General features: G+C 47.1%; 9 protein-coding genes and 1 non-coding gene across 10 annotated transcripts; 5 read left to right on the top strand and 5 right to left on the bottom strand.

Annotated features, from left to right (window-relative positions):
* Window positions 1-50: 50 nt before the first annotated feature.
* BO87DRAFT_429905 (putative actin binding protein) lies at window positions 51-2628 on the top strand (the record flags this gene model as incomplete). Its single annotated transcript, XM_025627518.1, has 4 exons — window positions 51-255; window positions 308-495; window positions 550-2421; window positions 2509-2628. 4 exons carry the CDS (start codon window positions 51-53, stop codon window positions 2626-2628), a joined length of 2385 nt encoding a protein of 794 aa, XP_025475720.1.
* A 521-nt stretch (window positions 2629-3149) lies between these two features.
* BO87DRAFT_343357 (dynamin-related GTPase DNM1) lies at window positions 3150-6164 on the top strand. The gene is made up of 4 exons (XM_025620781.1): window positions 3150-3226; window positions 3303-3486; window positions 3552-5543; window positions 5599-6164. Exons 2-4 carry the CDS (start codon window positions 3388-3390, stop codon window positions 5911-5913), a joined length of 2406 nt encoding a protein of 801 aa, XP_025475719.1. The 5' UTR covers window positions 3150-3226; window positions 3303-3387; the 3' UTR covers window positions 5914-6164.
* Window positions 6165-6183: 19 nt separating this feature from the next.
* Window positions 6184-8006, bottom strand: BO87DRAFT_410004 (putative UPD-GlcNAc transporter (Mnn2-2)). The gene is made up of 4 exons (XM_025626285.1): window positions 7646-8006; window positions 7568-7593; window positions 7499-7515; window positions 6184-7437 (listed from the first exon to the last, which is right to left on the bottom strand). Exons 1-4 carry the CDS (start codon window positions 7940-7942, stop codon window positions 6374-6376), a joined length of 1404 nt encoding a protein of 467 aa, XP_025475718.1. The 5' UTR covers window positions 7943-8006; the 3' UTR covers window positions 6184-6373.
* A 176-nt stretch (window positions 8007-8182) lies between these two features.
* BO87DRAFT_380064 (putative cell cycle checkpoint protein Rad17) lies at window positions 8183-11135 on the bottom strand. Its single transcript, XM_025624213.1, has 2 exons — window positions 10334-11135; window positions 8183-10199 (listed from the first exon to the last, which is right to left on the bottom strand). Exons 1-2 carry the CDS (start codon window positions 10823-10825, stop codon window positions 8421-8423), a joined length of 2271 nt encoding a protein of 756 aa, XP_025475717.1. The 5' UTR covers window positions 10826-11135; the 3' UTR covers window positions 8183-8420.
* Window positions 11136-11599: 464 nt separating this feature from the next.
* Window positions 11600-14321, bottom strand: BO87DRAFT_343349 (ELMO/CED-12 family protein). Its single transcript, XM_025620780.1, has 3 exons — window positions 13798-14321; window positions 12331-13696; window positions 11600-12252 (listed from the first exon to the last, which is right to left on the bottom strand). Exons 1-3 carry the CDS (start codon window positions 14059-14061, stop codon window positions 11789-11791), a joined length of 2094 nt encoding a protein of 697 aa, XP_025475716.1. The 5' UTR covers window positions 14062-14321; the 3' UTR covers window positions 11600-11788.
* An 860-nt stretch (window positions 14322-15181) lies between these two features.
* BO87DRAFT_t230 lies at window positions 15182-15314 on the bottom strand. The gene has a single exon. It is a non-coding gene; the product is annotated as a tRNA-Glu (tRNA).
* A 524-nt stretch (window positions 15315-15838) lies between these two features.
* BO87DRAFT_367642 (uncharacterized protein) lies at window positions 15839-17080 on the top strand. Its single transcript, XM_025621897.1, has 2 exons — window positions 15839-16194; window positions 16277-17080. Exons 1-2 carry the CDS (start codon window positions 16016-16018, stop codon window positions 16899-16901), a joined length of 804 nt encoding a protein of 267 aa, XP_025475715.1. The 5' UTR covers window positions 15839-16015; the 3' UTR covers window positions 16902-17080.
* A 132-nt stretch (window positions 17081-17212) lies between these two features.
* On the bottom strand, window positions 17213-18669 carry BO87DRAFT_380061 (ditrans,polycis-polyprenyl diphosphate synthase). The gene is made up of 2 exons (XM_025624212.1): window positions 18111-18669; window positions 17213-18008 (listed from the first exon to the last, which is right to left on the bottom strand). The coding sequence occupies exons 1-2, from the start codon at window positions 18598-18600 to the stop codon at window positions 17410-17412; spliced, it is 1089 nt and encodes a 362-aa protein (XP_025475714.1). The 5' UTR covers window positions 18601-18669; the 3' UTR covers window positions 17213-17409.
* A 595-nt stretch (window positions 18670-19264) lies between these two features.
* Window positions 19265-22203, top strand: BO87DRAFT_343343 (exocyst subunit SEC10). Its single transcript, XM_025620779.1, has 2 exons — window positions 19265-21585; window positions 21646-22203. Exons 1-2 carry the CDS (start codon window positions 19405-19407, stop codon window positions 22150-22152), a joined length of 2688 nt encoding a protein of 895 aa, XP_025475713.1. The 5' UTR covers window positions 19265-19404; the 3' UTR covers window positions 22153-22203.
* Window positions 22204-23600: 1397 nt separating this feature from the next.
* On the top strand, window positions 23601-24500 carry BO87DRAFT_419154 (uncharacterized protein; the record flags this gene model as incomplete). The annotated part of the gene is made up of 1 exon (XM_025626923.1): window positions 23601-24500. The coding sequence occupies one exon, from the start codon at window positions 23601-23603 to the stop codon at window positions 24498-24500; it is 900 nt and encodes a 299-aa protein (XP_025475712.1).
* Between the last annotated feature and the right edge of the window lie 681 nt (window positions 24501-25181).

The raw sequence follows: 25181 nt of genomic DNA, 5'->3' as shown, positions 1-25181 counted from the left end.
AGGTTATTACACAGACATTTGAAGCTTTTGTGGTGAACCAGCTGGTAGACATGGCGACCCTGAACTTATCGGCAAATGGACCTTCGATATCAAAGAGCTATCAGAATGTCGTGAACTCTTCTTTTGCGGGTTCTGACACAAAATCTCCTACTTATGGACAATGGGCGATCTTCTCTGTCTCTACACCACTCGTCAATGCATTCCAGAAAGAGAGTTCTAACAAAGAAAGTGTCTTGAAGGTTCAAGATACCGGAGGTAAGTCTCTCCCACTAACTAAATGAAACTTTAACTGACTATATTCTACAAGCCGGGGAATTGGCGGATCTTATCGATGAATTTTCAGAAGGGAAAATACAGTTCGCTTATGTCAAGGTTGTAGATCCGAACACGGGTCTTCCCAAGAATGTTCTCATTGCCTGGTGCGGCGAAGGTGTCCCTGAACGGACAAAAGGATATTTTACCAGTCATTTGTCTGCCGTTTCGAAGTTTTTGCACGTTAGTTCACACTTGCCCCATTCCTACTTCTTATCTGACTCAAAGATCTACCAGGGATACCATGTACAGATAACTGCTCGCTCGGAGGGAGACCTAACCGCCGAAGGAATCATACAGAAAGTTGGCGACTCATCCGGCGCAAAGTACACCCCAGGTGCAGCCCAACAACCATCCTTGACACCCAAGCCGCCGATATCGACGAAGCCTGTTTTCACCCCTAGCCGAACTGCTGGCATTGATCTGAGAGCAGGGGGATCGGGCCCACAGCGGGTAGTCCGGAGCCATGATGACAATGATGGCTGGGGCCCTGATGCGCCACCTGTTACTAGGACCGAACTTGAAAAGGTCCAACCTGCCTATAAGCCGACGAAGGTTGATATCCAGAAACTGAGGTCAGAGCCAAGAGATGCCACGGCCGTGAATGAAGCGCAGCGTTCTGAGGATCGTGGCGATATTGTCAAAGGCGGTTACCAACCTGTTGGGAAGGTAGATATTGCCACAATCCGGAAACAGGCCCGCGAAGCAGGCAACTTTAGTGATGATAAGCCAGAGCCTGTGCGGGGTGCATATGAGCCCGTCGGAAAAGTCGACATCGCTGCAATTCGGTCCAAAGTACAGAAGCCAAACGTTTCTACAGCTGACAACGAGCGCGGCTCTCACGAATTGACTAATGCAGCGCCATCCAGCAGTTCCGAGCGTCTGAGCAGCTTACCGAAGCCGAAAGTGGCGAATAAATTTGGTATTAATTCAGCGTTCGTGGGTACAAAACCGCCTCTGCCTGTTGTCCCTTCTACAAAGGCGGGCTCTTCTACCGCACAGATTGGCAGTGCAAGCCGTACATTTGCCGATGAGGGTGGAAAGACGCCGGCACAACTCTGGGCAGAAAGGAAAGCTAAAGAGCGTGGACAAGAGAATGTATCGGCCCCGCTACCGTCGAATGGCACCACTGCCATCAACCAGGAAAGTGAAAAGGGGGAATGGAAGAGTTCCTATAGCGGCAAAACTTGGGCCCCGGTTCAGACCACAAACACCGGCAAGTCCTTCGATAGTGACGTTCCCCAGCTGTACCAGGCGTCAGATTCTGCTCCTACTGAGTCGACCCAAATTGATACCCAAACCCCCCAACCAAGTGTCAGTGCTATCAGGGATCAATTTTCTCAAGGCCCTGCGCCAGACTCTCCTCTGGTACGAGAAAATGCCAAGAATAGCAGCCATTCCATTCCTTTACCTGGCCTGCGGGTCGATTCTCAGGACTTGGAAGCTCCTCAAGAGTCTGTAACTCGTCAAGAGCTTCCCACCCCGCCGCAACAGCCTCGATCTCCGACCCCACCTAGTCCGGAGCGCGAAACTTCCCCAATACGCGTTGCCCTACCCGTGGGTAAAGGACCGACTGATGTTCACGAGGAGCAACGCTCGCCACCTGTGATACCCATCGGAAGTCTACAAGACGCAGTGCCCAAAGAAGAGGAGCTGGAGGATGATGTGCACGACATTGGACGGGCGACGGCCCAAGCTACTGTTGGTGATGAAATGCAAGAAGACGGGATCAAAGCTCTCGTACAGTATGATTACGAGAAAGCAGAAGATAATGAGATCGAACTGAAGGAAGGCGAGTACGTTACTAATATCGAGATGGTCGATCAGGACTGGTGGTTAGGGTCGAACGCCCAGGGAGATAGAGGTCTTTTCCCCAGCAATTATGTGGAGGTAGTTGCAGATGAGGAACAGACCCAGGCGGCTTCAGGACGTCACGAAGATACGGTTGAATCGGATTCTCCAGTACCTGTCACGAAAGTCACTGAATCTCCGGCTCCGGCTCCGGCTCCCGTGCCAATCAATGAGTCTACTGCGACGGCTCTGTATGACTATGAAGCCGCTGAAGATAACGAACTCAGCTTTCCTGAGGGCGCTGAAGTAACTAACATTGTAAGTCGTGATTATTCGAGCCTATAAATCTCGATGCCCCCTTTTCCCCTCTTCCCAGCATATGGGGAAGCCTCCAATCATTGATAGCTAATCATCTGGGCCATTGCCTATGCCCTCCAGGAATTCCCCGATGATGATTGGTGGTTTGGTGAGTACCTTGGTAAAAAGGGGCTCTTCCCAGCCAACTATGTGCAACTTGCGAAATAAATGCCGTGCAATCCTTGTCTACTGCAGACTCGCTGAGTACGACACCCAAACGTGGCCGAGTTGGCCATGAAGAAATCAACTGGCGAGGGGAAACTAACAGAAGTATGTCTGCGAAGGTGCAACTCTCCTTGGCAGGTTGTTGTTTGGGGGAGGGGTTTGTTTCCTGCCTTTGGTGCTTTGTAAATGTACTTAGTATGCACTTGTTATCAATTCATAGTGTATAGTTTCAAGCCTTTTACTGTTTGGCCAGCGGGGTCAAATATTTCTAGATCGAGAAGAAGGGTGTTGTTGGTATACGCAAGACTTCACCGAAGAAGGAAGTGGCTGAAGTTCAAAACAACATGGGTGCATAGCAGTACCGTGACTCTGAATAGAAGGCCAGAAAGCCGATGGACCGCTGACAAAACGAACGAATCAGAAGGTAGAAAGCGGTGCCGCTGCTCATTAGTAATAATCACATGACATCTTGGTCTAACTCTACTGCACATGAAATCCGGCGGTTTGAACCACTGAGGGTGCTACAGAAAAGGATAAAGGGCGCTGCCCGGGTTGCATACTTCGTTATTTCTTCTTCGGTATTTGAAGCATTGAAAGAAAGGTTAGCCCCGTTTTTTGTGAAAGTTGTCAGAGATATTGTGAGCATACAGCACCTAACATGAAACTGTACTTCTCAGTTATTATTTTCCCCAGTATTGACAAGAAGACTATCCACGTTTGATAAAGACATTGGGGCCTGTATCACTGGGCACTTTTACAACGATGACAGCTCTTAGCGAAGACCTGCTTGTGACTGTGAACAAGCTTCAAGATCTTGTCTTTAATACGATCGGAAATGACTCCCTTGACTTGCCGCAGATTGTAAGTTCCTGCAATATTCACCCGGCAAGGGTCCGCCCATGCTATGGTGCTAATAATCTGTGCAGGTTGTTGTGGGCTCTCAGTCATCTGGCAAATCGTCCGTACTTGAGAACATTGTTGGCAGAGACTTCTTACCACGAGGAAGCGGTATAGTCACGAGGCGCCCGTTGATCCTCCAACTCATAAATATTCCCAGCGAACGGCACGACAAGCCCGAAAGCGATGAGGTTCATATACCCCATACAGCAGCAAGTGTGGCGGGACAGTATGAGTGGGCAGAATTTCACCATCTCCCTGGCCGCAAATTCGATGACTTCGCCTTGGTTAAGCAAGAGATTGAAGCGGAGACCGCAAGGATAGCTGGAAGCAACAAAGGAATTAATAGACAGCCCATCAACCTCAAGATATTTTCACCGCACGTACTCAATCTTACCATGGTTGACTTGCCGGGGTTGACGAAAGTGCCTATCGGGGACCAACCGTCCGACATTGAAAAGCAAACACGGGCTCTAATACTTGAATACATAGCGAAGCCGAACAGTATCATCTTAGCTGTTTCGCCTGCTAATGTTGACCTTGTGAATTCCGAAGCTTTGAAGCTTGCTCGTCAAGTGGACGCCATGGGTCGAAGGACAATTGGAGTTTTGACGAAACTGGACCTCATGGATCATGGCACGAACGCCATGGACATTCTCTCTGGGCGCGTCTATCCTTTGAAGCTCGGATTTATTGGAGTTGTTAATCGATCACAACAAGACATTCAATCTGGGAAATCACTGTCTGACGCATTGCACGCCGAAGTCGATTTCTTCCGACATCACCCAGCCTATAGGAATATGGCGAACCGTTGCGGTACGCAGTTTCTTGCGAAAACCCTGAATACCACCTTAATGTCCCATATCCGGGATCGGCTGCCCGACATCAAAGCGCGTCTTAACACTCTCATGGGTCAAACTCAGCAAGAACTTGCAAGCTACGGCAATAAACAGTTCAGCGGAAAGGAACATCGTGGATCCCTTATTCTACAGCTTATGACGCGCTTCGCCTCGTCTTTCATATCTTCCATCGATGGAACGTCCTCCGAGATATCAACCAAGGAACTCTGTGGAGGGGCGAGGATATATTATATCTTCAACTCCGTTTTCGGCAATTCTCTCGAAACAATCGATCCTACCCACAACTTAACTGTTACTGATATTAGAACTGCTATTCGGAACTCGACTGGTCCACGTCCGAGCCTATTTGTTCCGGAGCTCGCTTTTGACCTGCTTGTCAAACCTCAAATAAAAATGCTAGAAGCTCCTAGCCAGAGGTGTGTTGAATTGGTCTATGAGGAACTCATAAAGATTTGTCATACGTGCGGCTCGCAGGAATTGCTTCGTTTTCCACGGCTTCAAGCGAAACTGATAGAGGTGGTGTCTGACCTTCTTCGTGAGCGTTTGGGACCGTGCTCAGCTTATGTTGAATCGCTCATTTCCATCCAGAGGGCATATATCAATACAAACCATCCTAACTTCCTCGGTGCAGCAGCGGCTATGTCGTCTGTCATGCAGAACAGGCAAGAACAGGAGAGACGGGCAGCGCTAGCGGATGACCGGAAAAAGCGCGAGAAGAGACGATTGAAAGAACTCGGAGCGGTGAATGGGAACACGCCAGCATCCCCTGAGGATGAGGACGAACAGCATGCAGATCCTAAGACGCAAAATATTCCCATCAGGAGTCAACCTCCGAGAAATACCAGAAGCATGTCCCCTCACTTTGGCAAAGGACAAGAAGGTGGCGTGACCGCAACCTTGAATGGAGCCCATGCACAGTATCATACTGCTTTTGGGACAGCCAATACCACTCGTGATTCGTTCCTTAACTACTTCTTCGGTAAGGACGGCGCGCAACCTACCAGCTCATTGCCTCAGCTGTCGGGACAGAGCCGTCCATATACCAATGTCAATGAAGCAAGCATTAGTCACAGCACTCGCCGGACTGATATACGTTCCCCTATCATGTCAACTGATGAGTTCCCACCTCCTATGGAATTTACCGGTGATGTCGGAGCTGCCGTAAGTTTATCGTACCCTTTGTTACACGAAAGACATGTGCTGATCATCAATGTAGCCGAAGGACGACCCCGAAGCTGTCCTCTCCGACCGTGAACTGTTAGAGACCGAGCTGATTAGTCGACTCATATCTTCTTACTTCAACATCGTCAGAGAGACCATCGCAGATCAAGTTCCTAAGGCTATCATGCATCTCCTTGTCAACCACAGCAAGGATGTTGTGCAAAATAGACTCGTGAGCGAACTTTATAAGGAAGATTTATTTGCAGAGCTTCTTTACGAGGATGATGGCATCAAGGCGGAGAGGGAGAAGTGCGAGAGATTGCTGGATACCTACAAGGAGGCAGCGAAGATTGTCGGAGAAGTCCTGTAACATTATCGATGAAAGAGCAGACTGGGGACCATCAGCTTGCGCTATCAGCCAAGACAATATCCAGCTTCTGGCCTTCTGAAATCCCGGGGTCCGGATGATGTCGCACATTTTTGTATTTATAGTCTGACATATTATCATCACCTGCGGTAATCCACAGTTACATCATGCGGAACAATAGAAGAGCAGTGGTGACGAGTAGTCAATCCAAAGAAACCAGGTGTTGTCTATCAATGGCCATCAATGCGTCGAAGCTAATAGATGTCAGGTCTACGCGGTAATATGCATTCCAATGTATACATATGTTTATAAAGCTCAAGCCAATTCTTGAGGCACATGCACCATCATACACAATATACTCAGATGTATATATATATATATGCACATTTCTATCTTTATGACTGGAAAACCTTCCTGGCCGTATTAATGCCGTGAAAGATAATCCTAGCGAAACATGACTGCTTTAATCGTTTTTAGCAGTTTTCACCTTGGGGCGTGCACCCTCAATGCCATATAAGGCGCCGCCTATAAAAACAAACAATGCGCCCATGAGCACACCTGGTGAAAGGGCATTTCCAAACAGATAGATGGAAAGGAGAAGAGAAACAAGCTTCCGAACATTGAGAACAACGGTGACAGTTAAAGAAGATGACTTTGCGGAGAGGCGATGGACTCCTCGTATGCACAAGTACTGCGTCAGCGCATTAATCAGAAGGTAGATTACACGTGTCGGGACACACGTGAATATTGAGTGCAATTGGAAAATATCTTTCAGAATCGGAATCTGCCCTGATATACCACCGGGTATTGACGCAAAACGCCATCCCTCGCACGACTCTTCCGAGGAACTGATGCCTTCAAGACCGGCCGATGATGCATGGCTCGGAGGACCCATTCCGGTCATGCCCAAAATCTCAGGCCCAGAAGTTGGGGGATATGTCGAGAAAAGCATCCGCCACTGGCTCACAAGTTGTGCATAAGCGGGTAAAAATAGCGGTAGTGATAGGGTGTGAGAGTAGAACAGAGCTTCTTTCCAGTGGTCTCGGCCGTACTTTGCGTAGAGCCTGTCCGCATATATCCCCTGGAAAGCCGAGAGTATCATCGCTAGAGCAAGGATGGTGAACCCAACCAATGTCGTGGTTGCAGAAGTGCTTTCAACATTCATAGACTGGCCTTTAGCCTTGGCATCTGCTAAAGCAGCAGTGACAACACCCAAAGTAAGCATTAGAACCGCGAGTATTTGCCCTCGCGAATATCTCTTAGCATTGAACAAGTAGCCGATGATCATAGACGCTACTGGGCCCCCAGATCTTAGAATGATGTGCAACGGAACTGAGATCCTATAGGCAAAGGCCCAGTTGTTGAGAAGATTGACTGTAACGAAAAACGCTGTGTAGACTAGCCATGATCTTAGTGGAATGGCACGCGGACTAAGATATAGTGAATGAGGTCCCGCTGACACAGAGAGAAAGCCAGGAACCGTTAGGACTGCAGTTAGAAGGAATTGAGCAAACGTTATCAGAGGACCTTGAGCGAAGACGTTAGAGAAACCTGGGATAGGAATGGTTGGTTGATGGAAACTAAATACCAGAGCTTGGCTGGTCTCTGTATAGAAGTCAGTTTCGTTCAAACCCCTATGAATTGCGGACGCACTTACTTGATGATTGCTTCAAGTGCAAAAACCTACCATCTGGCGTCAGTAGCGGAACGTAGCCATACCTGGGCACATACTCACATTGGCGCAACAGCCACCAAAGATCAAGGAGAACATCAAAATTATATTTGTCCATTGAGGCAGTACAGTATGAGTGGTAGCACTTATTACACTTGTTAAGTGCCCAGAAGTGGCACCTGTAGGGCCCATAACCTCATTATTCCTTTTTGCCTGCTTCGGGACCATTTCAGCATCCACATTGTTTATCCCATTACCTGAAGTTAAAGTAGTTTCAAGCTTGTAGTCAGCACCCGGTTTACTCTCTGTCTGTGTCGAAACGGGGTTACGGTCATAAACCGTATCCTTTCGAGCGGACATTTGCTGGCCGTGTTCTGTAGCAGACAAGAGAACGAATTGAGGTCCAGAATGAGACAAGGATAAGGCAGAATTGGAATGAGAGTGACGTGAGACTTGGGCTCTGGTCGAGACGTGATTATGTTATACGTGTTCTTGGGTTGGTTACCTAACAGTAGGTATTACTTACTGTATGTGGTATAGCGTGCATATTCCGGAGAAAGTGACCGCTAAACATTAGATGCTGGCGACCTACTAGCAGCCCCGGCGGCCAGGCATGCTGCTATCCGCCACTAGCAGTCAATCAATCAAGCAATAACCATCTGCCATGATCTACAGGACGTTCCCTTCCTGTTTCTTCTCTCATGGGAGCAAGCATCCCAGCAAATCAGTCGCCTACACTGCATCTGGCTTGATACGCTTAGGCTATTGGGTCGTTAGAATTTCATTGTTGCGAAAAGAATATGTTGGAAGTCTATGTCCAAATCAAAATATGATAATATCAGTAGTCATCTACAATATCATCATCGGCCAAAAACAGCCTCTCCTCTTCCAAAGACGGCGGCAGCCGGGGCCCAAAAGCATTGCTGTGGTATCGACGACTGATTTGGGACGGGCTTCCTGTAGGAGGGCCCTTCCATTGAGCCGTAGATGTGACTGCAGGTAATTCAAAAGTGTTGTCAAGCAAATCAAAGTCATTAGCATCACTTTGACTCTCAGTCCCGCTGAGTTTGACAAGCTTATGGAGTCCTTGGGATTGCTCCATGTCGCCAGCTATTAGAGCCAGATAAGGCAGTTGGTGAAGAATGAGATCACTGCGTGACATCATGGTAACAGCTACAGTTGGTTTACTGCGGCTGTCACTTATGCTAGTGGCCTCCTCAGGTTTGGAGCTCGAGTATGATGGGTCCAATAGTTTAGTAGACCATACATCTATGAGATCTTGTATCTCTTCCATATCTCGAAGCAATCGCAACGAAGCCGGGAAAAGCATTTTATATGCGCTTCTTGTATGGTTCGAGCCGTTATTGGGCCATGCAGATCTCTTCACAGGGCTTGGAAGGGCAAACAGTATACCTCGAGTAGCAACCTGATAACTGAGGTCTTCCTGGCGCAATGAGTCTGACCCGGAGTTGTATCTACTGACACCAGCCAACCCGAGCCTGCTTCGTCCCCTTGTGTCGAAAGACAGCATATCGCTGTCGGATAATGCACCTATGCATTCATCCAGGTAGTCTGTAAATGATAAACCATTGCATGACGGAACATAATTCTCGTGAAGAGCGCAAATAAAGGTTTGATTATCGGTTCCGGCTTCATCCACAAGTTCGTTGACACACACTTGGGATAATTGTGGCCGCTTATGGTGGCTTAAGTAGTCTGGGGGCAACACAACTTGGGCACCTTCAGTTGAACCGGCATCGACACGTTTGTTATACACAACCTTGCCAATGGCGTGAAATAGCCCAAGACTCGCTTCTCTCTGTGTAACTAAATCCAATGTCTCCCTTTCAAAGGCCGTAAGAGGTATGCTAGATCCTTTCGAATTCCTAGTTTTGGGGGGTGGGAACTTCTTGAACCCTCCAGAATTCATGCAAAGAAATTCCAAGGACGAGATTGCACTTCGAATGTCCCCGATAGTAGAGATATTATGGAGTATGGCAGGGCCCGGAAATCTCTCACGTTTGGAAAGCCGAGCCTCCTTTTCTAGCACGAGATGCAAAGCCTTGTACATAAAAGTCGGGGCTATGCTATTAAAATCAAGGATGCTCGTTTTTGGGTGATTGTAGAGTACTGGTCCTAGCAACCGATGGACTGTTAGGCTATCTGAAGGAAAAGATCGTGAGTTAAGAAGTGTCTCTGACACGATCAAGACAATCGGGGAGTTTCGTTGCACATCAGTTTCAGAATCAATGTTCTGTTGTGATGTTCTGTCAAGATACCGCAGAAGAGCTAGTCTGAACGGTGTTAGGCCAGACGCAGAACCTGTAAGCGTTGGAAACTCCTCTATGAGAATTATGCGCTGTCGCGAAGCATCCGCACTATTGCCATTATCTCCAGGTCCGGGAGAGCTAGTCACCTCATCTAGGTCGAGTCCTTTAAATTCGTTCCCACGCTCCAGGAAGTCATCAAAACGGGAAGCAATTGATACATGTGCTTTGGTGGCAGACTCTGATGAAGATGGGTTTTTCCATTCGAGAATGTCGTATTTCAACACAGCTGATAGTAATGAAACTGTAGCCGTCTTACCGCTTCCTGCAGGACCTCGAAGGACAAGTAGCTTGTCTTCTGTCAGAAAGGAATCAATGTAGCGAAGCATAGTGCTAGACAATTCTTCCTTCAACTGATATGGAAAAAAGCACGAATGGAAAAGACAAAAAACAAAGTGAGGGGAGAGAAAGGCTGGTAGCTTACCTGTCGCTCCCCTCTGGCAAATGTATTGATTAACCAGCTTTTCACATCAGAAACCTTCTTGTGGTGAACCGCCAATTCTTCTATACTGGATGGAGCAAACTGCTGCGCCCATGGCAAGGTTCTATGAGCGGGTTGTAAAGAACGTGGTCTGGATTTAGGCTGCTCGGTGGAAATGAGAAACCGATTGGCCATCCCAGCAGATCGTTGCCTAGGTTTGGAAGTTTTAGTTGAATCATTTTGGTCCGAGGGAGTTGTCCAACCGCCCGCCAGAGTATCAGTATCGAAGGTGATGTGGCGCGTGAATATCTCATCAAACGAATCATAATCATCTTCAATTATTTCGTTGCTGCTTTCTTTCCCATCTGTAGATTCTAGATCTTGCCTATCGCCAATTTCTCGCACAGGCAATTGCTGTTTGGGGTTTGCGGGGCCATAGAAGCTATGTAGGGAATTATTCGTCTTTGTAGCATCCAACGAATGCTTGCGTTTCATTTTTCTTGCTTATTCGCGGTCTGCAAGGTAAATAGTCCGGAGCCAATGAAGAGACTGGGAACTGGCTGTGGTGCTCCGTACAATCGAGAAGGGCAGGTAAGCAACACTTTAATCTGAATCCTGGGCCTCCCGATCGAATGACAGTCTAGCTAATTCCGCTGACTTTTCGCGATGGGACAAGCAATTCATGACCATTTGATATGATGGATGCGAGAAAGCAGATGAGTCACTGAGCAAGATCCGCTTTTGACATTGATATGTCGAGCTAGAGGCTGACATAGAAGTATAAACAAGGAAGCTGTATGATATAGGTGGAATATTGCAATGCGGAATCGAACTCCTGCTACTCGTTACCGCCTACACAGAGCTTAGGTACTGCACTTTCTGCGCGCACGAGCCTCTCGCCCGCCGCATTAGCCTTTATCTGGTATGACTTGGTGGGCCAGTGTCTGGACGCGGACGCGTCTGTGTCCCTTTGTAGTTTGGCATGTGCTTATTTAGCGCCACAGATTAGAGATGTTAACCCAACGGAGTAGATGACCAATGCACTGTATATTGTATGACTTCCCCCGCTCATGATCACATTGAGCCCGGCGGAATTTTTGAGCGGAGCTTACATGTCGCTGTTCTTGAAGTAACTCATTTGCAGGTATTAGAGATTAAGTCGAGAATTACACGAGACAATCGAAATGGACGATGGAAAAAGGCTCATGGACAGAGGGAAAAGAGAAAGGAAGAGAGATACCACATATCCCCTATCTACAGAGCATATTAGTTCGAGTATATAAGATGCAGTGTTCTAGCAGCTGATTTCGCCGAAGAGTACTAATAAATATTCCAACCGATTCGGTAGCCCCTGTACATCCACATTATCGTCACTCAAAACACCCTCCACACGGATGGAGATGTCTCGCAAATATTTGTTTTTGAATAACAGTGTCAGTGTCGAAAAGGAGCTCGTTATTATGAGCCACCAAAGACGTCATAGTAGTAATTGTCATCAAGGCCATCTCGCGTGGGAACTTGGGGCGCTTCACCCGCGAAGGCCACATCATCAAAGCGAACATTCAACAAACGGATCTTGAGCCCGTAATCGCTGACCAAACTTATAAGCTTGTTTGTCTCTGCAGTTATAGGCTGCTGGTTGAGAAGCATAAGCAAACCATCAAGCCATTCAGATGCGACACTGGTTGATTGTGGACAGAAACTCAACAGCGCAGATTCACCTTGCACTGATCTGCTCGAGGTTCGGCGATGGCCATTACTTTTCTGGATGTCCCCAGTCCCGTGTACAGGCTGCGAGTAGCCGTGCACGGTAATCTTAGTATAAGATACAGCATGAGACATGTCCTTTGCAGGCTCCGCTGACTGATCGTTGGATGAAGCAGAGACATTAGAGACCACTGAAGATACCGACGAGAGGTCGACTGAAGTAGTAAAGCGCAGTCAGTCTTTGAATTCAGAATAGAACAGACCACGCATCGACATCAACGAAGCAAACTTACTCTTCTGGGGTAAAGTATCGAGCTCTGGACACCTCTCAAGAATGGAATTGAAATCACCAAAGTGTAAGAACCTCCTGTTGTGCGAAAGTTGAGCATATTTCCATGAGCGTTGCTCGGTTCCCACGTCTGAGCTATCAGAGCCCTCGTTGAGGAACCATGCGCCGTGCAACAGACAGCGGATTCTCTGTTCTTTAACAAATTGAAGTGCTTCGTGATACAATTCTTCGCGCATCTGCTGCAGGTGTTGGCCCCAGGCATCTTCATACGTGAGCCCCAACAACTCCATTTGCAATTCGCGGAGCCGACCATACTCGAAGTTGGTCAACTCTTCTTCCACTTCTTGCACATCCTTTGTCCGAGGTGCTCCACCAACAACAGACTCGATCAGGATTCGGACAAGCTCAACGATCTTTCCGTAATCTTCGACTTCCGCTCCGGTAGCCTTCCATAGACGAAAGAAAGCATGTAATCCTGCTACATGCAATCTGGTCCAATGCAACAGTAGAGGCTCGAACAACTTGTCAAGGTTAGAGCGAGACTCTAGTAGAAGATAACCCTTGGAATCATCCATTTCCGATTTGTCCACCTCAAAATGCTGGTATAAGATCGAAGTGACTGACAGTGAGGCACGGGCAATGGGACATCGCTGCTGAGGAGGCTTCGTAGACTGCTCCAGGAGCATTTTTTGGAACTCATCTTGATGATTTCTGACATAGTCTGCCAAATCCATCATGCCCAAGAACCCGGTATCCTCAAACTGCATCGAAGGACTCTCCGTCTCGAAACCAAGACGCCTCCACTTCTCAGAACTGTGTTTCTTAGACTGTTTCATCTCATCACCATTCTCGATGCCCTTTTCTTGGCTCCGCTCATGCGAGCTAGCCACATAGATCCCTTTCAAGGCTCTCCTGTGCTCTGGCCTCTCGAGATCTAAGGGTATCTCTCTCCATTTCCTCAGAAGAACTTTGGTAAGAGACTGAAATTCTATTAATGGGTGCACGTGATCCTGCAGTGCAGTACCTTGCATGAGGGAATAGACTGCTCTGATCACACCGAGATCTTGCAGCTTTTGAATAAACTTTGGCCACTCCGTATCTGCCTCATTCGTGATAGAGTCGCGCATGAGCGAATTAATCAACTGAAGTGCATTTGCGCAGAGGGCATGGTCTGCAGACGAAAGTCTATTGACAAGCATTTCCAGGAATTGCGGATAAATGGCAATTGCGGGCTTCAATGCACGAAAGCCAAAGTTTCCATCTTGTGATAAGTGATTACCTGAGTAAGGATGTGACACTATGGAAACTAATATAGACATTGCACCCCTTAGGATGTTAACCAATGGGTGAGTCACTATGAGTTCAACAACCTGGAAAGAAAAGACGGTACGATATATCAGTATGTTACTATATAAGGTGGTTTGCGGGAGTATATTTTAAAAAAGACGGAGAGCTTGTTCAAGTTACCTACTCTTTCAACCATGTCTTGGTCTACTAGATCCCAGCCTTTGTCAACTTCTAGTATTCTGGCGAAGCTTGTGAGGCTATATGCCAAGGTGTTACCACTTGCATGCAGAGTCAAGTAGCGTAACCTAGTGAGTCCACCTTCTGCGATGAAATTATCGGCAAAGGAGGGATCCCCAATGCTACCTTGGAGTTTAAAAACTGCCATTTTGCGCACCGCATCTTCGTCACTTCCTAACCTCTCAACCAGCTCAGAGATGCTGGTTTCCATGATGGGAAGTAGTAGTAATGTGGCCCCTCCGGTCGCAATAGAGCACGGGCAATCGTCAAAGCGAGGGTATGCCAATCAGTAGCCGTACCCGTTCTCTGACCAATTTTCATACAAGCTGTAGATTCCGAGTGGCATGGCCCTGTAAGGACTTCAGGAAACGAGGCTCAAGGGAATCAGCACCTTCCACCGGTTGAAAGAGAATAAGGGAGGGTGGGTTGCCAAGAGATCCAATAACGGAACTCCGCACTTGGACTAGATCGAAACCGGGCAAGTTCGACCCATTAATGGACTCCAGGATATGTAGCTGACCTGCGATATAATTTAAACTTGACTACTTGTGTATCTGCGTATCGGGGGCCAGGGGCCGGGAGTAAAGGTCCAATTGCTGTCATCTACTCCATCAAGTGAATTGGGTGGCGATCAAGGAGCTTTGGCGAAATGATCATTTTTACATGACCTCGTATTTAGCTGTAACCTGCAATCAGGGGACATAGTGCGTCACAAATTCGAGCGGATATCTAAAAGGGGCCCGAAAATGTCCTTGGCATCTCCTTGCCATCCTACGCAGATAATTAAGTACGCTGGTTTCTCGGTCATTATGGAGGGGTCCGTCATTGGAAAATGTCGGCTATTTGACAGGAGGAACATTCAAACGATTTGATAGATTTATTGGTTCACTTGTACGTGAGGGGCCTGGAATTACAACGATGTTCATTCAACACTTGCAAATTGATGTTTCATGCAGGATGATATGGCAGGCTAAGATCTGCAGGGGTAACAACCTAAGCATTGGGCAACTGGACTGTGTATTGGTCTATTTTACGGAGTACGCTCTATCTCATAACTACGCTTCAGTGCATATATCTCAGACGTTCCCTCCTAGACACCTAGAGCTTTGAAAGACACGCAAGTTGATATAGAGTAAATAAAGTAGATAGTTGCTTTTGCTTCCACTTTCGGTTAAAAATACGAGAATCCACTACTAAATTCAGGCGGAGAATAAAGAGACTTTCAGTGCCATAGTTTCGATGCGAGTGAGCACTTGTTTGTATACAATGGGGTAGTAGAAGGGTACATCAGAATATAGATAGAGTTCATAAAGATCGTCGAAAAAAAAAGACGTCCCGGGAGAGGATCGAACTCTCAACCTCACGATTAACAGTCGTACGCGCTAACCTTTACTAGGTGTTAGTAATCTACTCATTGGAGTGAAAATTGTCTGGGATCACGCTTACCAATTGCGCCACCGAGACCGGCTATACACAGCATGTTTCAAATAATGTTAGATATTCTAGTGAGGAGGATGCAAGAACGATTCGTGCTCAGTATTTGGCCGTTCCGCCATGTCATATGGACGTAGTAGTATTGCTACGTAGTAGTCTGTCACTTGGTTAGATATTCTCATCTGTACCGCACGGCTACTTCCTTAGGCATAAAAGCATAGCGCAGAAGGACTCCCTTCTAGTACATAATTGTTGCATGATGACGCTTTCTTGTTACAGCAATCACTTCTCAGTCGGCCACGTCGAGGATAGTCATACTAGCCGAAGGGTAGTGTGCAGCACTTTTTGGAGTACAATTGGGGCGCATGAATAAGATTAGTCTTGCTATAAATGGAATCTGCAAAGTACTAAGTATTATAATTTAGTAGTCAGCAATTTCTAGTCCGCTTTAGGTTAGTTACCCTTACTGGCTTCAATCCATTGTTACTTACAAGGCTGTTCATTCAGGTGGAAAATAGCAACAATTGCCACGCACCAGGATCTTTCAGAACCACATGGAATGTTTCACCTGATTTGAGTGAGATAACTATCAAGCGTCCTTACTGTTTCATTCATCGAAGGCCACCCTCGCCCTTTTATCTTGTGGTGGCTTCTTCTTCTCGTGCATCATAACAGCTTGCATTCATTGAGGTTCTATTTTTAATGTTGTGGCCACTTTCCTTTCTTGCTTTATGACATTCTATCTTCCTCCGCCGACAATTCAGTCCGAATATTGTACAGCGACGACATTTTATGATCCCATGCCACACCTCCCAATCGTTCAATGCAATGCCTCTATCACGGCCCAAAACATAAGAAAGCGAAAAAGAGAAACAGCTTTGGAAGATATTACTCCAGCTCTATCAAACAGGTTTGTAATCTTAACAATGAAGCGGCCTGTATCGCTGAATGCAATCAGAGGAAGTGGCTAACTCATATCATTGATTAATTAGGCTTGCCTCATCGGCCCTTCATGATACGAGCCCGCAATTCTGCTTAGACAATACAGCATGCTTAGGCGACAGCGCAGGGGTCTTCACGCGCCAGCGATGTCTCCACAGGAAACGACGAGTTTTCCAGCAGCCACCTGCTTACCATAAGCCACCGTTCATAGACGGTATCTCTCACATACTACAGTCAGATTCGTCACAAGACACTTACATTTCTGGAGTCAGCTCTCCGCCCGTGTCTCCTAAAACAATCCCCCCGACCTCATATCAGCAACCGCAAACACTATTCGCATCTGCGTCCTGTCTCCGCCCATGTCATATCTGCCACCGGAGACCGACCACTCGAGAATATGTTGACGCCTATGCAGACTGTGATCTTTGTGGTGGGAGGAGCTGCTACATTTGTTTACGGCATTGTGACTCTGTAGACTGCAGTGGGTTACTCAGGACCCCTACAAGCGGCTGTCAAGAAAGGCCGGACGACGACGAATGGCAGGCAGAGCGGGCACGAAAAGTTTGCTCTGCCTGTGCGGTCGAAGGTGTCACCGAATCGGGAAAAGAAGTAATAAGATGCCTTGAATGTGTACAAGGCCTTCAATCCCAATGGCAGGCTCTTCATCTAGACTAGGGGAGCTTCATGCGGCTTTGGAACAGACCCTGCTTGAATAACGTGAGACAGTGGTCTGTTATCCGCTGGCGGACTCATTGAGGGTTTTCTCGAAAGACACTCTGTCCGAACCACTAATGTGTAATTATAGAAGATAGAAATTTTGATACCCAACTTAGCAGACTAAGTAATAATGACTTATATCATGAGGCATCCCCATACTTCCTGGTACTTACAAACAATGGCAATGGTTGATGGGGCAGATGTACAGCGACGAAGCACACCAAAAGACTGGTTGTATGTTCTCTAGCCAACGCTGCACCTCATTGGGGCATTACCAGTTATTGCCATGTCTATTCGATTCTCGCACCCCACGTATCTTATTCTCGGGAACGTATAATACGATTATCCATTCATAGATATGCTGAGACTAGTGCCTGCTTACTCTCTTTCAATTAATAGATCATGGAATAAGACTCCAGTATATAATAAGGGTCACTTTGGACAGTCACGAGGAAAGGTATTGCCATCAACGGCCAAACCTCATCTGAGCGCCGGCGTAGTGCCAGAGGCCCCTGAGGAACCCGTGGTACTCAACAGCCTCGTCGGAATTCGTTATCCCACTATTCCTACCGCCGGTGCAGTACATTTCGGTGAGGCGGATATGCCAAGGCGGGTATCCATCCAACTTCAAGAACGGACCAAAAACAAGCAGAAGATCAGGCTCAGGCTTCACTAGGGAGGCATTACGGCTGAGGCCCATTCTTGTGCTGCCTTGATTGACAGGTGCTGTCGGTTGGGTTGGCTGAGTGGTGATCTCACTAATCTCTGCATCGACCAATTCCATAGTAATGTCCTCTGGGGACAATTTACCAGTTTGGGACATCTCCGCCAAGGTCTTGGTCAAGTCAACAAACGTTTCCCTGCCATCAGTCGCAGACAGGAGAAGCACTGTGAGAGAACTGGCGTTGTGTCTGTCAGACGGCGGAACATCTTGCTGTGTATTATAGATAGGGTGGTGAGGAGCAAACAGCCGCAGTGTAGGTTGCTGCGCCGGAGACCCATAGTAAGATGACAACTTGCTCGTGATAGCTTGGTGAAGGACGGGGATGCAGGACTTCAAGATACCTATATAGATGCATAAGTTGTTAGCCCCAACCTTGCCTTCCATTTTTTCCCCCTTTCTTATCGTATACGTAGAGGTCTTAGGGGTCTGAAGCCATCACTTACCGGTCTTCTCGTAGACACTTAGGACAGGTATCCCAGAACTCACGCTCCAGGCTGAAAGTTCCGCCACTTCATCCATCAAGATTGCTAGGGCATCGTCTTCTTTGCGTAGTGATAATATGACGCTCAGATGTTCGGGTAAGCGCTTCAAGCCTTTCACATCCTTTCGTAGTAACTCTGGTGTTCGGTGATGGTAATAGACGATGGCGAAGATTCGATCCACAACAGCATGGTAGCTCAAAATAAGACGAGAAAAAATCCCAAAGATGATGTGAACAACGGCGTATGTGAGTAGATGCAGCTGCGACTTGATAAACGTCCGTATTGGTGTCTTTCGAGGAACCTTCTTGCGCCGCTGAGTTGGTCTGCGTGGAAGATCAGACGGGTCTGGCAGATATGGCCTTAGCAGTTTCTCGCGCTCAGCAGCATTGAGCTTCGTTCCTCGAGAGCGAATATCATCCCTGAACAATTCTCTATCACGCTGCGTAACCATGTTTTATTATCTGTGAGCGCTAGCGCAGGGTTACTCCCAGATATTTTGATTATGTTAAGGAGATGTAATTTGTATGGGTATTAGACAGTAGTTCGGGAGTCCAGGCGGCGGTGGCAGTGGTAGTGGTGGGTCCCAAGGACCGGATTCGATTCGAGCTTGGGAAATCCCAAGTGCTCCTCTGTACAAGATCGGTAACTAGCTGGAATACGGAATACTCCATATTCATACAATGTGTGTAAAGATAGGTGTATCCATGCACATGGCATTCAAGTTGGCAGTGCTGGTATCGATGCGCCAGTCTACTCCGTAAGGTGATCTAATTATATATCTAGTCCTGCGATATCAGTGCCAACGGCCATCCTAGAACTAGTGACTATTGGTTGACAAGAAGGACCCGGACTATGGATGCTGTGTGAAGAAATAGTACTCCTAGGTGCAGCTTAATATACCATATTTATCTACTATATCCCCTGGGTTTATTCGAAATATGTTCTTACTTCTCCTCGTTGGTAACAACAAATTGAATTTAGCAGGGAGGTGGTAATGTTTGTTTCGTCGTTCAGTAGCTTATTGAAGCTATGCAGTTATGTAATCCGCTAGACCAGAAACCCATCTATCCCGTCCTCCCGATAATGGACCACCTATCTAGTACTCCGTAGTTGGGCTGCCCCGTAATTCTTGTTGCTCCTCTCTCCGCATTCACGGCGCAATCAAGGGCATCGGTTGACGCTCACTGTGAAGTCCGGATTGCACAACAATCCATGCTGATATCAATGCAGATAGACCCGGCTTTTAGTTATAAAGATGCCGGACGATGCGTCCTCGATTACCCCACTCAACGCTGCATCTCGATCAGTGTTCCCAACAGGTCCCAGCTTCACCCTTGAGGACTTCTCAAGTCGCGACTTCATTGTTAAGGAGTTTATCGAGGCGCTGTCGGACTCCGCCATTTCGAATCGTCGTTCTACAATCACGCCTACAACCGGAAACCAACCGTTTGACCCGAAGCCACTTATCAGGACCCTTGAGCACGCACAGCGGCGCCTCGGTGAAATCTCCGGCGACCTAGAGATCAGAGAAAATGAACTGTCTGCAGCAGTTCGCAGGGCTGAGGCACAGCATTCCCAGAACCTCAATACACTGGGTAAGAAGCTAAAACAGACAATCGAGTCTTTTCAGCAGCTCGACACCTCGCTCAATGGTGCCGGGCTATCAGGTGTAGAGCTTGCCGGGGGCACCGGAAATATGGCTGTCGAGACTGGAAAGAAATTGGAGGAATTAGACCGCCAAAGACGCCGGGCGCTTGATGCCCGCTTTCTGCTCGAGTGTTGGGATGGTGTGAGCAACAGGGGCGAGCTAACGCTTCTAGAGAACCTAAGACGTTCCGGAACTGGTGAGGCTAAGGTACGGTCGGCACAGATCGCGCGGCAACTGCTTCGAATAAGTCAAAGACTTGATACCGAGAGCTGGAACGATTCGAGTGGAAGGTCCGCTGGGCTCCCCGGAAATGGAGTTATATCTGCAGACGATAACATAAATGGGAAAGGGAATGGGACCAGACGGAACACTCGTGAAATCATCGAGAAGTTCTCTGAAACTTTGGAGAATGATTTGTTAAAGCAATTTGACGACTTCTACCGCAAGGCAAATTTTGAAGGCATGAAGGACTGCGCAACTGTACTTCAGGATTTCAACGGCGGTGCAAGCGTCATTGCTTTATTCGTCAACCAGCACCAGTTCTTCATCGATCGAAGCCAGCTAGTTACAGAAGAAGTAGGGGGCGATCTAGAGACGTGGGAGATGCTCGCAGACCCCGATGCTGAACCTCTGAAAGTGGAACCTAGCCTTCAGTCTTTGATCGATGAAGTCAAGGTCGTAGTGCAAGAGGAATCGGCCATCATCCGGCGAGCCTTTCCATACTATGAGCAGGTCCTCGGGAAGTTTTTGCAACGCGTGTTTCAGCAGTCTATTCAGCAAAGATTAGAAATGGTCTTGGAAAAGGCAAACAGCGTTTCATCACTAGCATTTCTACGATCCTTACAGAGCTCTCGAAGTTACATCAGTGCTCTTGTTGATGATCTGAAAAGCCATGGGCTGACGGAACACCCGGATCCAATCTCTTCACAAACGGCTTTAGTCCTTGACCAGCAGTTGGAAGACTTGTTCGTACCTTATTTCGTTGGATCGTCATATATAGAGAGGGAGAAGAGGACACTGGAAGAACTCTATACGTCCTTGCTTTTCAAGTTCACTACTTTTCATGCACGCAGAAAAAAGGCAGCAACAACTTTCATGGCATCCCTTTCCAAATCCGGTACTGAAATGCTTTCTTCGGCTCGTGACGCATATTTGAGTCGTCTGGAGTCTTCGGAATTTCCTCCAACCCAAAGAAGATTGCTACTCCAAGTGGCAGGATTGAGAGAGTCTAGCGACCTCTCAAAACCTACTGACATCAAACTGACCGAAGAAGACGGCATCCCAAGCATATCTTCTGCAAAGCGGATGCTTAAGTGGCTTGCCGAAGCAGTTGGCAGAGGCTTAGAGCTTAGCGTTAATAGTGAAACACCCAAGGATATGCTTGCACTATTGACTCTCCTTCTTTCAGTAATGGGAGAAGGGTTCATTGAAGTGTCTCTAGATGCCGCACTGGAAGCAGCAACATCGCAAGAGTCTGGGAAAGCAGAGCCAGATTTTGCATATTTACCAGCCATTCGGAATGCTATTGGTATTGCAAACTTGATGGTTATGTGCATAAATACTTTACTCATCCCACTTGCGGCGGGTAGTATTACCATCCGGCGGGAGATGGAGAAGAAAACAAGTCACATCACTATGCGCATAGAAGAGAAGATCAACATACTTGAGCAGAAGGTCATTGACAATACACTAACATGGACTGGCAAACTCCTGTCTGGCCAAAAGAAAAACGATTTCCGACCCAAGGAGGGGGATAGTACGGCTTGGTTAGAAAAGCTACAAACACCTGTGAGTTATGATGATAAGGTCTACTTTCAACCTCTGGCAGGCCATGCTAATCTATCTTAGACCTGTGCTACAATCTGCACATTCCTGACTCGTGTGCATAACGTGGTGAAGACATCCTTGCCGCCCAGTGGCTCCAATATTCGCCAACTGCTGACAGAAATTGCCATTGGAACACGCACTCTCCTGCTGGATCATTTCAAACGGTTCGTTGTTAATGGGCCCGGCGGGCTTATGGTTACCAAGGATATGACGCAATATACGGACCTCCTTAAGTCCTGGGACACCGAGGAACAGGTCAAAGGACCAAGCGGCACGCTGGACGTACTGCTGGAAGTGGGCAACCTCTTTGTTATCGGCTCTGAAGCTTTACGCGAAAGAATTCGTGGTGGTACAGGGAGTGGTACTGGTGGAAGCGCTGGAAATAATACTGGAAATAGCCCAGGCCGAAGCCTCGGGGGTTCTGGCCAGACGGAAACGGGTCTTAGCGTCCAGGAGGTCAGGGCGTATGTTTCCCGCAGAGAAGATTCCAATACAGCTGCGCTGCAGAGTGTCCTTAATATTCTGTGATAGGGAACAGTGTGGACACAGCCAATAACTATGGATAATGAAGACTTGACCGTGTTAGACTCCGTACGGAGTATATCTCCAACCAAGGCTAATAATCTATGTAGTGTACTAATATTCTTTTCCTTCCTTCTCTGTCTTCTGTTGTTCCCCCTCTCTTTCTTCTCCGACTTAGAGGGGAAATGAAAAGGGGGACGGGCATGCCCGGCGCCTTACCCCTTTACTAGTCCGAAAGCTAGTCAGCTAGTGGCAGGATTGACAATCTACTTTAGTTGATGAACTACATAATGCAATCAAGGAGGAGGGAATTGACTTGATAGTATAAATGGCGTCAGATTCTTATGCTCCAACCTATTAATCTTGTCCTTGTATATTAATTAACTAATTTTCCTCCGCCGGATAGATCCTCTTCATGATTGAATGAGGAACCTAGGCTTTGCTTCTTCGTAGTTAGAGTTAAGTACAGATTTATCCCGTATATAACTCGTACCCGCACTACTGCGGAATAATAATGATGCCTGCATATAACTATTTTTCCCATGAGCCCCACTTGTCGATTAGCAAAAGCTAGTTCATGTATCCGAAGTTACCCTGTAGATAGTGTTGCCCATGACCAGGGTGAACCCGTTGAGCTGCTAAGGGATTCCTACTATTTTCGGCGCTATTTCGATACTATTGGAGACAATCCATACCTCCAGGATCCTTGATAGATAATTTCAATACTTGTACAAAGTCAAAGGGCCCATCCGGTAGTACTCTTCCCTCGAAGTCCAGCAACCATAGCACCGCATTTTTCGCATTATTTCCTCTACAGAGAACTGGTTGTGTAAACATGAACGTCTTTTCCATTCCAGAAGAATCAGCTTACTTGTAGTAAGTGCAACCCCTCACATGAGCTGAGGCATGATGATGTTCGCGATCAAAAGCTTGACAAAGCAGAGCGCTTAGTGTGGGCTCATATATAATAGCGTCTGCATTCTTTTGTTGTTGTTTCTTTTCATTTTTATTTTATTTATTTTTCTTTCTATCTTTATTTTTTTTTTTATTGTTTAGCTTTTCCCTGCACGGTATTGATCGCAATGACTCGAGGATACCCTCACTATTGACTCTAGCTTTCAGGGGCTTACCTTCTTCAGTTCGCTTGATAGATGCATTTCAAGCCTAACCAACACTAGTTGCCCATAGAGGCTAGATTATAACTCTGAAGGATATTCGGAGCACATGTGTACATGCATTCAATCCCATAGAGGCTCTCGTGGGAAATGATACTCTTTCCAAACCCTTCGTAACCCCAAAACCGCCTCCTATATCACTAAGCCTGTCTTGTCGACATTCAGCCATTTCAGACGTCAAAGATCAGTCAGTCTCATATGATAAAGACGCTGAAACATCACCTTCGGAGTACAATATTCATCTTTCACCGTTCCATCTACGAGTAATTTCACGCCGACATGGATAAACTTCCTGGTGATGTTTTGCGGTGGTTTGGTGAGGAGCATGACCTTGATCTTGCCCTCGACAAGGATCCCACCAACTACGTCAACTCACCAATGAAGATGCCACACCGAAAACCGAAGAGACCCTGCATCAGGAGGACATTGTCTTTGACTTCAGCCACTCTTATTCGACAACCATCGTTTGCTGCTTCGCACAAGAACCACCGCCATTCCAGCCAGTCTCCCGTCACGTCGTCCTTCTTTACCAACCTTCTTACTCGAGAATCCAAATCTCGTCCGCTATCGAGCCAAGCGCAAGGCGATCATGGTCTCCAATCATCTTTTTGCAGTATTGATCCGGGTGCTCAACATTACCAGGATCCAGAAGCGCGCCTCAAACTACGACTCTACCTAGCATCCCCGCATAATTTCGACGAAGCCATCGAGTTCGGCTTTCCGGCCCCAGCGGATGAGGACACGACATCAGGGCTGCCCGGTGTACTAAAGCAGAGCCCAAAGCCCCAGAGTAGTAGGAGAAAGGTATACCCAACTGTGGCTAAGAATGCAGACCTTGTCACAGAGGCCAATGTTACTATATCAGACGCCGTACAGCCGCCCCGGCTCTTGGAGCATCCCATCTCAGACAAGCATATCTCACCGAGTGACACGCAACAATCTTGTTCAGGCGATAAGGGCATTGGCAAGCGGCTTGATCCGACCAATCGCGAAATGACGCTGAAGATGACGTTGACACGACCTGATCTTCGAGCAAGCTCCTGGGAGGCCGTTTCACCGGTTACTCCGGTGTCTACCGAGTCATCTTCAGCAGAAGGAGACCCACAAACTCGCAATGCTGATGAGAATATACGACTCAAAATGAAAAATGTATGGTGCAAGCTTAGGGTATGGAAATAGGGCTAGATTTGCAGATGAAATGTATGTTATGAATGAGTATGTCATATCGTTACCTTTTTAATGGCTCATCTATTGTAGTCTTCTTTTACTGTGTTTTATGATATGTCATGTTCTATCCAGTTTGCTTGGTGAGCTACTGCTGCCTCCTTTTGAGAGTACTATTAGCATTGGAGTATGGCTATCCTCTCATTTATATAGATTTAAGACTGCTGTGGCCCTTCCCTGGGCTACAATGATGCAAGGCACTGCTCGCCTATACCAACAAGCATATAATAAGATACTATTACTGTTGTGCCTCGCCGCCAATCGCTTCTCCACATTGGTTCAAGTATTGCGTATCTATGCTCGTTATGCTCGTTAATGTATGAGACTTACCCTCCTTGTACCAGTAATCCCACATCGATTTGGTATATCCATATCCCTGCTTGTACGAGATGCGCGCGATCTATCTCGCACCCTAACATAGTATTGGTGACAGGCCAGTAACAACCTAAATTATACGCCAAGACAGTGGGTTATTGACTCACTATAAGCACATTTCCATAATCAAAGGGCAGGAAAGTCATGTGCTAATAAGCGCAATAATCTTCACGGTTTCTATTATAATATATATATATATATATATATATATATATATATTGGAATTGAGTCACTAGGGATTGTCGGACTGTATGCAGTTTA

The sequence above is a fragment of the Aspergillus neoniger genome (assembly GCF_003184625.1).
Source record: "Aspergillus neoniger CBS 115656 unplaced genomic scaffold BO87scaffold_39, whole genome shotgun sequence".
NCBI lineage: Eukaryota > Fungi > Ascomycota > Eurotiomycetes > Eurotiales > Aspergillaceae > Aspergillus > Aspergillus neoniger.
The sequence above is the reverse complement of the archived record's forward strand: the minus strand, read 5'-3'. Positions and strand labels throughout refer to the sequence as shown.